The sequence below is a fragment of the Ursus maritimus genome, unplaced genomic scaffold (genome assembly GCF_017311325.1).
Source record: "Ursus maritimus isolate PB19 unplaced genomic scaffold, ASM1731132v1 scaffold_26, whole genome shotgun sequence".
In the NCBI taxonomy this organism is placed as follows: domain Eukaryota; kingdom Metazoa; phylum Chordata; class Mammalia; order Carnivora; family Ursidae; genus Ursus; species Ursus maritimus.
In genome coordinates, this window is record NW_024425119.1 from 386458 (window position 1) to 400826 (window position 14369).

A 14369-nucleotide genomic window follows, 5' to 3' on the forward strand; every position below is an offset into this window, starting at 1 on the left:
AGAAAGCAGTTCTTATAGCCAGCACCAAATCCCCCATCTCCTTCCTCAGCAAACTTGGACAGACCATCTCTCGGAAGCGTTCTCCCAAGGTAAATGGAAGAGGTTTTTGACCTGCTACAAACCTAAAGGCGGGGTATGGTGACTAGGATGATGCAGTCTCCCTCCTTTCTTGGTATAGGATAAAAAGGAAAAGGACTTGGATGGTGCTGGAAAGAGGAGAAAGACTAGTCAGTCGGAAGAGGTAAGAATTATCTGGGATTTGCTAGAATGGTCATACTGAATTGCCCTTTTTGGCTGAAATAAATTTCCAAATTGGTATTGCTAGATCTTTTCATATTCATTTTTATGAGAGTTTTTGTGGGCAGCTGCTTTTTCAGTGGGCTGTTGACTTTGTTCAGGGTTTTAGAGAGCATCTAAAGGCGCACACACGTGCACTAGTGCTTTCCCCTCTCTTTAGAATTTTACTTTTGGCGGGGGGTGGTGGCTTTCCTGACATAGGACAACACCAGCCCAAGTCCGAGTACCTCTTTATACTGCCCCACACACCAAAGTCTTGCTGACTGCATCTTGACATTAGAACCTTAAGGAGAGCTGTTAAGCTTAACCTGAAGTAAAAACAGCAGCCGCCATTCCAGGCAGTGGCTATACTCCCTTCTTTGAGGGAAGGACATTTGTGGGGCGTTTCTCTAACTGAAGCTGGTTCCTGGCTGTCAATGTTTGTCAGGAGGACGCGCCCCGGGGCTACAGAGGAGGAAGGCCCACACTGGTGAGCACTCTGACAGACAGGAGGATGGATGTGGCCCTTGGCAATCAGAACAAAGTGAAGTACATGGCAACCCAGCTGCTGGCCAAATTTGAAGAGAATGCTCCCCCACAGTCCACTGGCACGAGGAGACAGGTAAACCTCACTTCATAGCTCACCCACCCACGCTTGGTCTGGCCATGTAGGAAGGAGGGATCTTCCCAGTCAAATGAAGTGGGATGGGGTGTGTCTTAGCTGAGCATTCATGCGCCCAAGACTGTGTCTGGTTTTCTCCTTGTCTGACTGTGGCAGAGAAAAGCATTTGATAAGCTCCTCCTATGCTTTCGGCACTGCTTTCTCGTCACCATTCATGTCTGAGGTGTCTATGGCAAAAATTCAGAAGAGAGATTTAAAGTTTTATATATATCTATACATATTTATATCCTCACATATGTGCAGACATATTTGAATTATAAAAGAGGTAGATGCTTATTGAGGAAGATGCTGGAGAGAATAATAAAGATAATCAAGACACTTCTAATTCTGTTAACATTTTGTTGTATTTCTTTCTAGTCTGTTTTCAGTGCATTTTTGTTTTCATAGTTGAGGTCATTTGGAATATACACTTTCTGTTCTGCTTTGTTCACGTACTTGGGGTATATTCCCATGTTGTTCCAGACCCTACAAGCATCTTCCAGTATGTGTGTACCATGCTTTTCTTAACTCTTCCTCTAGTGTTGGATGTTTTTGTTGTTGCTTTTCTTTCATGATGAAGTACAGAGATAATAAATGTTCTTGTGATAAATCTTCTTTTGTGTGTTGTGGATGGTTTTCATAGGCTATCCTTGAACTAGGTCAGGAGTTAAGAACATTTTAAAGAGTCGTCATGGATACTAACTTGAGAGTGCTAGACAGAAGCATTTGACTTGAGATGTCTTTGTTAGGTCTTGTCTCTCCTCTTGCTTATCTGAAAGTCACTAAGACTTCTTATAAGAGGAGGTGCTGGGATTTGGAGATTAACACAAGAAGTTTCTTATAAAACTTCCTAATGACCCGAGAGAACATCCAAAGGAAAGGGAGACCATCTTTTTATTCTTTCACTCTCTTCCTTCAACTTTTCCATACATATCAGCCGGTGTTCTAAGGGCTAGGGGTAAGGCGGGGTACTGACTTTGCTTGGGGTCTGGCCATAATTAACTTCTCACATTTAGCCTTTGGTTGTTAATTTTTACACTCCAGTCATATGTATTGTGGCTCATAGAGAGGAATACGGATATTCGTTGGTAGATATCTGAGGTTGCCTGGCAGCTCTGGCAGCTGAGGGATCTGCCCCATCCCCGGAGGTCTGGAATGCTCTCCATGCGAGGAAGTTTACCCCTAAGAGAAGTTTGTGTTCCTCATTTTGAGTAGAATGATTAGTTTTCTAAACCAGAATTAGTAGTTTAGGTTCAGAGCATTGAGCTAGGGAAGAGGAAAGTGAAAATTACAGCTTCTGATTTCATTTTTTCCTTTTGCATTTGCTTTTGGTTTGTGGGGTGGGGTGTTTTGTTTCCTTTGTAAATGTACCTTTCTAAGAATTAATTCTGTCTCTGCCCCCACTCCTGGCTCATAGATGTGTGTCTGTCCACCATGAGTATCTTTTTTGTGTCTTCCCCTACCTTAATGTATTTTATTTTGTTTTGTCTCCATGTCCTGTCCCCCACCCATACTTGGCCTGTGTGTCACAGCCGACACAAGAGCGTGGGGTCAGCCAGCCGTCCTGCTGCCTACCTGAGCAGGGTCGCCCTGCTCCCACTCCCCAGTGGAAACAGGTAAAGGAGCTGCCCAGGGACCAGAATGGGTGCTGATTCCGTGGGCCTTGGCACCGTACTCATCCCTCTGAGCCAGTCAGGGCTATGGCCGACACTTTAGAATCCCAGCTCCCAGGGAGAGGAAGCTTCTGTACTCATTTGAGTAGCAGCTCTGGGGAAACGTTTAACAGACAGTACTGATAGTATTGCATGATTTGTTTAACTCCTTGGGATTTGAGTAATCAGTTGAAAGAGTAGGTGGTTAATTTGGTGTGGAAACTAGCTGAAGCTCTGTGGGAAGTTGTGCCAGGTACCTTAGCTTCTCCAGTTTTACCACCATAACCTTTGTCCCAAGCTGACTTTTTGCTTACATGTGTCCTTGTAACTAGTGGAGGGAGAATCCTGAGCTCAGCAAGGCTGAGAATTGGAGCAGTGGAGCCTTTCGTGTTAAATAGGAAATGTTAGCCAAGAAATATCGAACTATGATTTTTATTTGTTTCAGACCCTTGACAAAGATGATAATGGGCAATTTTCTTGGTGTTTTATCTCCGTTTAAAATACTCCTTGAAATTTTTCAATAAAGTTTTTACGGGATCTCCTAGAAAGCTGGTTCTAAGCAGTATTGGATAAGAAAGAAAGAAGGGGGTGGAGGGATGGCATCTGGTTGATAATAGGAAATCCATCAGAAGGATTGGGGCCTCTAACTGTATTTTCTCCCAAGTCACAGTTGAGCAAGTTCCTGCTCTAGTGAGTGCAGCCTGGATACTCTGTCTTGTGGTTTGGTATCATCTAGGACTAAGATCCTGAGAGGTCAGGCGAGCTGACCCTCGATTTCTTCCTGTGCTGTAGAGTGCCAGCTATTGCTGGGAGGTGCTAGGGAGTGGCAAGTGGATTTTATTTGAATTATATGCAGGGCAAAAGTTTCCTTTCTAACCTCTTCTAAATAATATGCTACGTTAAAGGCAGGGCCCATGAGGCTGAGCTGGAACCTGGGGAGCAATGTCCAAACTCACAACAGAAGCCAAGCTGCTTCTTTCTCTGGGTTTGGAGGAGGTCTTCTGGAAAACAAACAAATAAAACTCATTGGAAAATGCATTTTATTTTCTAACCCTTTGCCTTGAAGTCTAGGTGGAGTGTATGATTTGAAAGGTAATTTTTGGTCGAGGATCTGCTAAAGGAGAAATGAACTCTAAACTAGATTCCCCCAAATTCTAGATTCTGACAGTATTCATCAAGGTCACCTGAGATAGGAGCAATGCGGAGGGAAGTCAGTTGTAATACGTGTAGTGCACGAACAGATGACTTTAACTGGCACGTGCCCAGAGCAGCTTTGGGTTGGCTTGCCAGGAAGTCTCAAGGGTAGTGAGTGTGACCCGAGGAGCCTGGCTCAGCCAAGCCTTGTCCTGGTGAAGACTGGCACATCAGCTCATCACCTGATGGAGCTGTACTGAAGGGGCTTCAGGAGCTTGGTGTTTGTGGGCCTGCTTGTGTTTCCCATTTATGAAGCATCTGATAGCCTCTGACCTTGCGTGGTGTGCTACATGGAGACATAACAGCTAGGTTGTCATCTGGGTAATTTATGATCACAGTCAAAGAAGTGGAATATTGCTAGGCTCTACAGGCAGCAGTCAAACCTGGGTTCTGTGGAGTGGGCACCAGAGATTACAGTTGGAAAGAGTATCTGGGTAGATCTTGGTAAGAGAAAAACCATGAGCAATGAAAATCCTATTAGATCGTTGCTGTATAGAGTTGGGAATTGTAAATTTACTTGGCTGTGAAAGAACTGTAAGTCACAGTTACACGTAATTTTTCCTCAACACTAAATCAGGGATGGTATCATGATTCTTGGCCCTGTAAACTTGTCTCCTGAGAGAACAGGAACATTCTGGTGCTCCAGAAACATGGGAACAGAGGAACTCCGGTGGTGCACTGCAGTGGGCCTCTGCTGCTGACTCAGCCTGACCGTGGCCTTCTTTCGCTCCCTGTAGGAATCAGGGGCTTCCCAGCGGTACCTTACCGTGACTCACTTCTTGTTTTCCTTGAAGAGGTTTGGATGGAGGCAGGAGGGTGTGGCAAGGAATGCCATCAATGGTGGCTGAGTTGGCGCAAGGATCAGTTTTAACTTAGGTCGTGGTATGGAAGAGGGAAAATGAGTAACAACTGTGCTTGCCAGTGACTTCTCTTTTTTACCTTCCTGTGTAAACGCTTTGGCTCTTCCCTCCCCACCCTTCTGCCTTTTGATCTCAGAAATGCGGCCAGCAGACAAACTCTGCACATTAACCAGCATTGGTTTGGAAGTAAATTGTCATGAGAGGTTGGAACAAACAGTGGGGCTGTTTCCCCTGGCCTCACATCCTCCACAGCTTTTTCTCCCTCCCAGGCTTCCCCTGTGTGCTGCCCCACATGGTCATTCTGAGCGTGAGGAAATGCAGGGTTCCCTGTGGCCTAGAAATAAGTAATTGTTTCTTAAGTACCGAAGAGCTCTCTAAATCACAGGTTCACAGGAAAGGAATACGATGGAGAGGGGGCAAAACAGGGAAAGAATCCATGGATATATACGGTGTGCGGTAGTGACAGATGTACTTATATTCTGTTTCCTGTATCTTCTTGTATTTCCCTGGTGGTTTTCCAGAACCTTTTAAGTGTGCTCGAGGGGCTGAGGAGAGGGGAGAGGGAAGCCATGGGAGGGTGTTGTCTTGGGCGGGCCCTCAGGGAGAGTGCCGCTTTGCTGCTGGTGGGTATACAGGTGACTAAGCCCTTGGGAGGCATCTCCACCCTCCCCTCGTGATGGTTGGCCTGTGTGCCCTTTGTCTCCACCTACATCCGAGCTCATTTCTTCTATCCTCAACTGCCCTGATAAAACCAACAAAGAATATATCCTTGATCCCTGGCATTTAGAAAGTGTTACACTGCGAGTTCTGCCCTCAAGACCAGCTGCAGAGATTACCCATGTGGTCTGCACTTACCAGACAGCGCCAGAATGGCCAGGAGGCCAGCCGCCCACTGATAAGCTATCCTCCCTGACCATAGAGCCATTGCAGTGGAGAATGGAGAGGCACGGGAGGGATGGCTTTGGCGAATGCTCTTAATCCTTCCAGAACCACCCTAAACGCGGCCCCTGTTTCACCAATGTTCTCTCTGTTTGTGTCCATTGGTGTAAAAGCGACGGGAAAAGGAGTGTTCTCGGACCTGCCCCAAAAAAGTGATCACACTCTCCCCTCCCCCTACTCCACCTCCCTGTGGGGCGCCTGGCAGCCAGCAGGTGATCTTCTCTGCATGTGCCATGGTTCTCGTCTCGGTCTTCCTGCCTGCTTGCCTGCCTGCCTGCCTGCCTGCCTGTGTAGGTGGCTAGGTTAGAAGCCAAATCAGGATTCCCTCTTTTCAGAGCTAACAATTAAAAAACATTAAGACCATTAGTAGCAGAAAGCAACCTTATTGCTACAAATAAACAATTCCCAATCAGACCCCAGGATAGCACATAATACATTCAAACCCTGGCTAGTTTAATCTAGTCCCACATCATAAGAAAACAACTATGCAAGCGCAGACTAGAACTATATTTGTCACAGATGCAAGGTCCAAAAGCCCTTGAGAGCAACACGTTTTTTTATAACCTCATTTAAAGCAGCCATTTTTGTCTTGCTACCCAAGGAGATATAATTTATAAGATGGGCTTTTGGAAGCCTTTTATAGGACCTCACTTTATGAGTTTGGTTCCTTCTGATTTTGAGAGCCCTGCTTCTTGCTTATCCAGCTTGTGCCAGCAAACACCTACCCTTCTTATCTACCCCACTCACACTCTAGGCAGATCGTTTGAAAAATGCTTTATAGAGCATTTAACCACAGACATGATTAAAGAGGACAACAAGCATACTTACATAAAGTATATTTATAGAATATAATTGACCTTTGTAGGATATCCCTATAAAATAAAATACTAATTTTAAAGGCAGGAACTATGGAAAGACATTTTCTCAACTAAGGTGGCCTATTTAAAAGGTGACCCCTAGTAATGTTCTGATTGTTAAAGACCCACACTGTGTTCCCGGGTCTAAGAACTGAGCCACTGTAGGTTTAGTGATTACGCTGTGCCTCGTCTCTACATAAGAACCAACACTTAGATCCAGGTGGTATTCTTAGTTCTTGCTGTGTTATCTCAGCCAATTCTCACAATAATCCTACAAGACAGGTACTATCATTGCCTCCATTTTACAGATGAGGAGACTGAGGCATAGGGTAGGGAGGCCAAGTCCTTGGTACAAGTTCACACAGTAAGTAATGGAGCCAGGAGTTGAATCTGGGTGGTGTGACTTGAGCCCAAGCTCTGGCCTCATCCTGCCTGTGGAGACAATATGCTCACAGGCCACATTATAGGCTTTGGATTAGTTTTTCCACCAGGACACGGCCATAAGCTGAACCCTCAGCAATAATCCAAAGAGTGATAAGAGTAGCCTTCCTTTCCCCACGTGATTGCTGACAGTGGTTTCCTCAGGTCTGTGGAGGCAGCCATATGCCTGTCTTCAGGATTTCCATCCTTGTCACGTACATATTCCTGTCTGTTGACTGAAAATGCTTCCAGTCGTTGTCCACATCTCCCTTTAACAAATAATGCTTTGGTCCCGTGTTCCTGTTCAGGGACCATTCCCCAGAGTTTCCTCTGGACTGTTGTAATGGCCATTTGTTCAGCCAGTTTCCATCTCCCCACCTTTCCTTTCTAATATCTTGTTGTGGAAAGCTTCACCCTCCTAACCGGCCTCTCCTATTAAGCCTTCCATTTAATGCCTCTGATCTTGTGCCACTGTGTGAAAGAAATATGTTTGTTCCACTTTGGTACTAACTATAGTTCTTTATATATGTGGCTGACCTCACTGGAGGCCAGATGGACAGAGTGCTGGACAGAGAGCTGTCCTAGGGTCATGGGATTTGATATAGATGGGATTGTGGTTACCTGGGGTGGGGATCTGTAAGGGGTAGGGGATATGTGTTGAAATGAATTCTGAATTTCTGGCAGTGTCACTTAGTAGGTCCACAGAGAACATTTGAATGGAGCTTAAGTTTCTACTTTGTTGCCAACAGACGTACAGGGATCTTGATGCTGACAGCCGTGGCAAGCAGAGTTCCCACCATGAGAGGGTAAAAGAGCATGAACCTGGCATGGGATGCTGAGGGCCAAACAGATGGGGCACGCTGTGGTGGAGGGGCAGAGGGAAGGTGGGGTTGGTCCCTGCTCCCCTTGCTTTGTGCACACTCTTGTCACCCAGCCAAGAGCAAGAATTCTTGTTGCTAACTGCGTTGACCCATGTAAATAGCACTCACAGAAAAGCATCATTCTGCCCGGCATTCAGATCAGTAAGCAGGTGGCATTTGCTTCTATCTTTTGACATACAGGGGTCTAGAGGTAGAAATGCTGAGAGAGCCAGAGCTCTTACTGGTGTGGGGATTTTGCAAGTCTGAAGAAGATGGAGGGGACGGAAGGTGGTGACAAAATGGGGGTGCATAATGAAAAGATTTAGCTACTCTTTTCTGAAAAACTGAAGGGGGAATTACTTTTTTTTTTGGTAATAATATTTTTTTATTATATTATGTTAGTCACTGTACAGTACATCCATGGTTTCTGATGTAAAGTTCGATGATTCATTAGTTGCGTATAACACCCAGTGTACCATGCAATACGTGCCCTCCTTACTACCCATCACCAGCCTATCCCATTCCCCACCCCCCTCCCCTCTGAAGCCCTCAGTTTGTTTCTCAGAGTCCATAGTCTCTCATGCTTCATTCCCCTGAAGGGGGAATTACTGATTACACCTGGCCATCATATTTTTTGACAAATAGCAGAGATGCCCATTTTAAAAAGCCTGCTTATTTAATGAAACTTTTTGGGTGGTTATTGTTACCTTAAACCCAGTCCCTGAGTGGGTATAGCTCTGCAGTAAGAGTGAAGAATCATTTCTTAATTTCACATGGGCCTTTTTCTTTTATTCGTACCTCTCTTTATGCTTTTGCTCTCTGGCTAAGGAAGTTAGTGCTGTCTCCTTAGGCCCTATTACCACGCGAGAAGCAGGTGGTCTGTGTGCTGCCAGGATCACACGTGGATCGGTGCTGGGTGAGGGAGAAGAGACCAGGGCAGAGGTGGAAAGAGGGCAACCCTTTCATCTCCTCACGCACAGCCTTGCTCTGCTTCCTTCCCTTCTGCTGGGGCTGCTTCTTCCCACGAGCCCTGGGTGTGCCTAGCTTCTTTCTTTCTTCTTCCCAGGCTGTATTCCTCTCAAAAAGAAAACTGGGCATTTTCGTGGAGAAGGGCAAGCCGTACATTTCAGGGAATGCATATTTAATGAGGTCCTGATGATTTTTCATGAAACAGTGCCTAAGCGAAGAACAGAGGGAAGTATGTTGAGGAAAAGGAGAGATGGGCAGGGAGAAGCTATCAGATGTCTGGGGCTGCAATGCCCAGAAGGAAAGGTAGCATTTTCCCAGTGAGCTGGTTTCCGGATTCTTCACGGCAGGGTTCCTGTCTAGCTACCTTTAAGGGTTTATGTTTATGTTCTCTTCCAGGATTTTCTCTCCACTATTCCATAATCTTCCCTGTGCACTCACCTGCTCCCTCACCTTCCCACCCCCAGTCTTCCCATCAGCTTCACTGCTTTGCCATCTCTGAGGGAGCTGCCTTCTGTCTTGTTTCTCTCTGATGGGTGGTACTCCTCTACAGAGATCCCCCACCTTGGGCCTGTGTTTCTGGGCCTGCCCCGTGGGCTGAGCTGAGGGCCAGTGAGCTAGCTGAGCGTCTGGAGCAGGGGTGGCTACATTCCACGTTGCCACCCGTTAAAGCTATGAAGTTAGTGGGGGCGCTGAACTGGGGTGCAGTGGATCTGCTTGGAGCTAGAGGTCTCTTACCATGACAGTACCTCGTCCCTCTGCTCTGCAAGTACTTCACCCTGCGCCTGGTAGGAAACTAAGCAGTCACGACTTGCCAGAGCTCTCAGCCCGCTTTGCCCTCCCTGGGGCCTGGATGGTTCCTGGCTGCATGGACCACGACAGATCCCGGCTTACTTCTGTTACACACGCTGCACGCAGCCTGCAGAGGACTTGGGATGTTCTCTCCTGCTCCTTGCTGGGATGTGGCTGGCTCCCTGACAGGCAGAGTTTCTCTGAGCACTAGCAACCACCTTTCTGGCCTTTATGGAGAAGGGGTCAGTTTCACTCTAGATCTGCTATCTCTGTTCACTGTTTGTAAGGTGGTAGAACCTCCTCCCGCCCAGGAGAAGTCCCAGCTCAAGCCAGTGAGGGGCTCTGCAGAGCATAAAGAGCGTGTGTGAGCAGCACGCCACCTCTGCCCTCTGCCCCCTCCTGGCTCGCAGCACTTTCCACTTGGGGTGGACTGAGTAAAACCACCAAACAAGAGAAGACAAGGCTTTCAGAGGAGGCTCACAACAACAGTGACCATGCTCTAGAGCGAGCTTCACTGTCAGCATGAGGCAAGGGTGTGCTAAAGGCAAAATGGAAGCCTTGAGTGAGCCATTCATGCTTTCGGGAAATAAGAATATTTCTTTACTTCATTTATTATTTAGATAAAGGTCTTAAACTCCCAAATTCCCTATATTCAGTTTAGTGTGTAACTTTTTATTTAACGTTTCCTTTGATTTCTTTTTTTTCTCCATCTTGTATTTTGTAGCCAGAGCCTGAACCTTCTCGTCGTTTTTTTGTTGACCAGTGGGAGCTTTCTCTTAGTCTCCGCTCCTCCAACCGCCCCGCCTCTCCCTCCTCTGACTCCCTCCGACAGGTAGCACAGCCTGGAACGTGGCAAAGCTCTTTCCTCTTCAGCCTCTCCCCAGTTTACCTACACAAATGTTATGTGGCCCAACGAGGTTGCAGAGCTCGTGACTTTGGCCTGTCTCCTGTGGGAATCCACGTGTGTGTGTGTCTGTCTGTTTTGCATGTGAGGTCTGTAGGCTTACACCAAAGTTACAGAGGCTGCTAGCTTTCATTGCATCAAATTCTGTCAAACCCACTTTTATTGTATTTCAACTATATCAAATAATAATAAATGTTTTTCAGCCATGAGCTTTTTAAATTCCAAACGTCTTCATATTAATATGTATTACAAAATATGAACCATAGTGTAATTAAATCTCCTAAGTGGAGTGGTGATTATGCAGTATTCTGGGTGCCTCTTGAACTGTAATCATTTGAAGAATGAGCCCTGCTATTTCCTACAATGGAACTGATCCAGCTATAGAGTAGTTTAGAGAGCGATTGGCAGGTCTTTTTGCCCTTTCTGTTTATGTTTCCTGTTCTCGAGCGGTCTATGCAGTACTTGTGCGGAAGCATATGCCTGTGTGGTGGCAAAAGTGTAAGTCCAACAATTGCTACATTTAGACTGTTTCTTAAGAGTGGGGAGAAGGAAACCATCTGCTTTTCATGCCAGAAAAAATAGAACTTGAGTCTCCACCTCTCTCGGGGGTGATGCTTGTCAATATTACCACATCGCTGAGGACTTGGTGTGACCAGTGCCTTTGCACGCGGGCAGCCCTGGGCTGTATTTGCTGAGGATGCTGGTTCCTGGTGGGAGGGAAGGGTCCTGGCTGGGCAGTGAGGACCCAGGGCTTGCTCGGGATCCCAGCCTCATGTGTGACATCTGGCCTATGCTCTCACTTTCTGCAGAATGAAGTGCAATTTTCTGCACCCTCAGTGTCGGCTGTTAAACGATCTGCTCCTCTCTGCCTGGTGCCAGTCTGTTCCAGGCGTAAGCTTCCCTGATACCTCTAAGCTAAAGAAGGTTTAGATCTTAGAACCACTTGTTTTTCTTGACTATTAATGGGTGTTAGCTGTGGAGTTAATGAGCAAGTGGCACCAGTCCTTGGAAATCTCCTTATTTTAAATTGAAAAATAGAATTGACTCCTCAGTTCCAGCGGAACCTTGGAGAATTGTTTGCTCATTTGTGCTTCTGTTATTCTCATAGAGTTCACATGGAGTTAGTTTTCCCCCAGAGCAATTCTCTTGTTTGTCCTTGCCCAGCCCAGGGCATGCTGTTGCCCAGGCCAGCAATTCTCTTACACATGGCTTTGTGTGTTGTGCACTGAAACCACTTTCTAACTGGGTTGTGGACATCCCCAAGACGACTGCCCTGGTGTGTTTCTCAGTCAGAATGAGAGTCAGGACCCCTCAAACTAGGCAGGCAGCTGTCCTATTGCACAGTTTACGAGAGGAGTGTTGCACACACGGGGTGTCCTGACCATCTCCACGTGGAAGGGTGACTGTCTCTAAAGGATGGCCAGCAAGGCTTTGACCTCATTCCTTGGGGACAGGCTCAAAGCTAGGCTGCCTAGCAGGAAGGCTCACAATTGAAATTTGGTAGTTTCTTGTTATTTCTTCCACCTTGCTAGAAAGAGGATTGAATTGGTTGGATTTTTTTTTTCTCTTTTTTCATCCTATGAAAAAATAATCCCTCCTGGACTAAAAACGCATTCTGATTTCCCAAGACTGTACCGAGCCACTTGTCTGCATGGCTGCAGGTGTTAGCCTCCTGCGGCCATGTTTAAGAAGTCCAGCCCAGTCTAGAAGGTTTTAGCCTTAGTGCCTGGACAGAACACATAAATATCAACAGGGAGAAGGGGCCGAGAAGGATTCTTCCAGATAAAACTCAGGAATATTTGATGCGTATGACAGGGGTTATGAGCAAAGCGTTAATAGGAGGAAGGTGAGCATCACTAGTAATACTAGGCAGTTGGCATATTTTACCCAAGTGAAGAGTCAGCCTTGCGAGAGTGAGCTTGGTTTCTTTGTAAGTGAGGAAATAACTTCCCAAGCCCTCCCCAGACCCAACTTGAAACAGGCTGTTCATCTGGACATCTGCTGTCTTGGTAGGAGTTGTTCCTCTTGAATTCTTTAAATGGAGTTTGAGTCACTAGGATATGGGCACTTCTTATTCTGTTCTATATTTGTATCCATCCTGTCTTCCCACCTCCCTGAACTATATATTCTGAAACGACATGAAAGACTAAGTTCTCCCTTACTGAACTTAATTATTCCTGCAGCCATTATTCTTACCAATGCTGGTACATTTGTGTGGACAATGACACCCGTTTTTCTTACCACCGAGTTTCCCTGCTTGTGGGCACTGTGTTGGCATGGTTTGCTGCTGCACCTTGTATTCATTTTATACCTTTCAAAGATTTTTTTCCCTGTCTTCTTAATTTATTTATTTTTTTCCTTCTCATTTCCCTTCATTCTGGTCACTTTATAATCTCCAACCAATAGAAGTATATAAAGATGTACACGGGCGGAGTGAGCTCATTGGCTGAGCAGATAGCCAATCAGCTTCAAAGGAAAGAACAGCCCAAAACCCTTCTAGACAAGAAGGAACTGGTAAGAGATGTGTTAAGGGCACTGTCTATCTAGATATAGCACAGCTGTGGTAAATAAACCTGGTTAATTCTAAGTAGCTTAGCTTAGCATTATGTAGCCAATATATGCCATGTGGTAATTTTTTTTTTAGGTTGTCTAAATTTTGTAACTAAATTTCTAGGACTGAATGGTTGTTTAGAATGTTGTGTGGAAAACGTACTTAGTATCTCTGAAAGTGATTGCTCTAGAGTCCAGGGAACCCGTATCCATGTAGAACCATGTGAACACTGAAGAGAGATTTTCATGCTACCTTCAAAACAGAATTCTGTCGAAATAATTTGGTTTGATTGTTGTGAAATTCTGTAAAACCAACTGGGGTTTCCTCTCGACTGTTGATTAACATCAGTTCAGAACCCAGCTCCTGCTGCTTGCTGCATAGAAGGCACATTTGACAGTCACTGCACTAGTGCCGCTGTTTTTTGGGAGAGCCAAGAGCAAAGTGAGCCATCTTAGTCTGTCTCAAAGCAAATTCGCTTAGTGAGGGTTAGTTTCACATATGGCGAGGGTTGTACACCTCTTGGAGGTGAGCCTGAGAATCGTTGCCCTGACATGCCTCCCACTGCCCCCCCCCCCCATTACAGGGCTCAATAAAAAAGGAGTTCCCACAGAACTTGGGAGGCAGCGACACGTGCTATTTCTGCCGGAAGCGGGTCTACGTGATGGAAAGGCTGAGTGCTGAGGGCAAGTTCTTCCATCGGAGCTGCTTCAAATGCGAGTACTGCGCCACCACCCTGCGCCTCTCGGCCTACGCCTATGACATTGAGGACGGTAAGCCTGTTTGCACTTGAGGCCATACTTAGAAACTGGACCTAGGGACACTGTTTTCCATGTGAGCTGATCTTAGGGCCTCTTACTGCATTCTTATATATACATTTTTTCTGCCTCGCCTAAACCCTTCCCATCCATCTTGCTCTACACTTTGTTTTTTTCTCTGAGACTCTTTCTTATAAATATTTCCCTAAAGTCACCAGGCTGTAGCATAGCATTACTCAGCAATGATGGTAATGAGAATGGCATGTGTTTACCCAAATCACTTCCCTGGCTTCACAGACACTTGTTTCTTAGCTCAGGGTGGGATCTTAAAATAAAAGGGACACAAAGAGGATGAGGCTTTTTTTGTCCTTACTTTAGAGAAGGGGAAATCACAGATCTGTAGAAGTCCTATCTCTTGCCACAGATCAATGACAGCAAATTAAAACTAGATCTCATGCCGCCTGGGTTCTCAGACTTTGCTTCTGGAGGATGACCAAATTACGCCCATCTCTCTCTAGCATCGGCATCTTTCTGATGAATTGAGAGCTTGTTGCACAGGATCTAAATCTAATTTACTGCAGCAGCGTTCAAGCCCTGGCCTTTCATGGCATGTATTGTTTTCATAACAGAAAGGCCTTAATGGAGCAGAAGGTGGGGAATTATACAAATAGATGACAAAGCC

General features: G+C 45.9%; 1 protein-coding gene across 1 annotated transcript in view; it reads left to right on the forward strand.

Annotated features, from left to right (window-relative positions):
• Positions 1 to 14369, forward strand: part of MICAL3 (microtubule associated monooxygenase, calponin and LIM domain containing 3) — a 114164-nt gene that overhangs the window by 19380 nt on the left and 80415 nt on the right. The window contains 4 exon segments of the mRNA XM_040641967.1: positions 1 to 89; positions 179 to 241; positions 725 to 898; positions 13516 to 13702. The exon segment at positions 1 to 89 is cut by the window's left edge and continues 4 nt beyond it. Coding sequence (XP_040497901.1) covers positions 1 to 89; positions 179 to 241; positions 725 to 898; positions 13516 to 13702 — 513 coding nt within the window.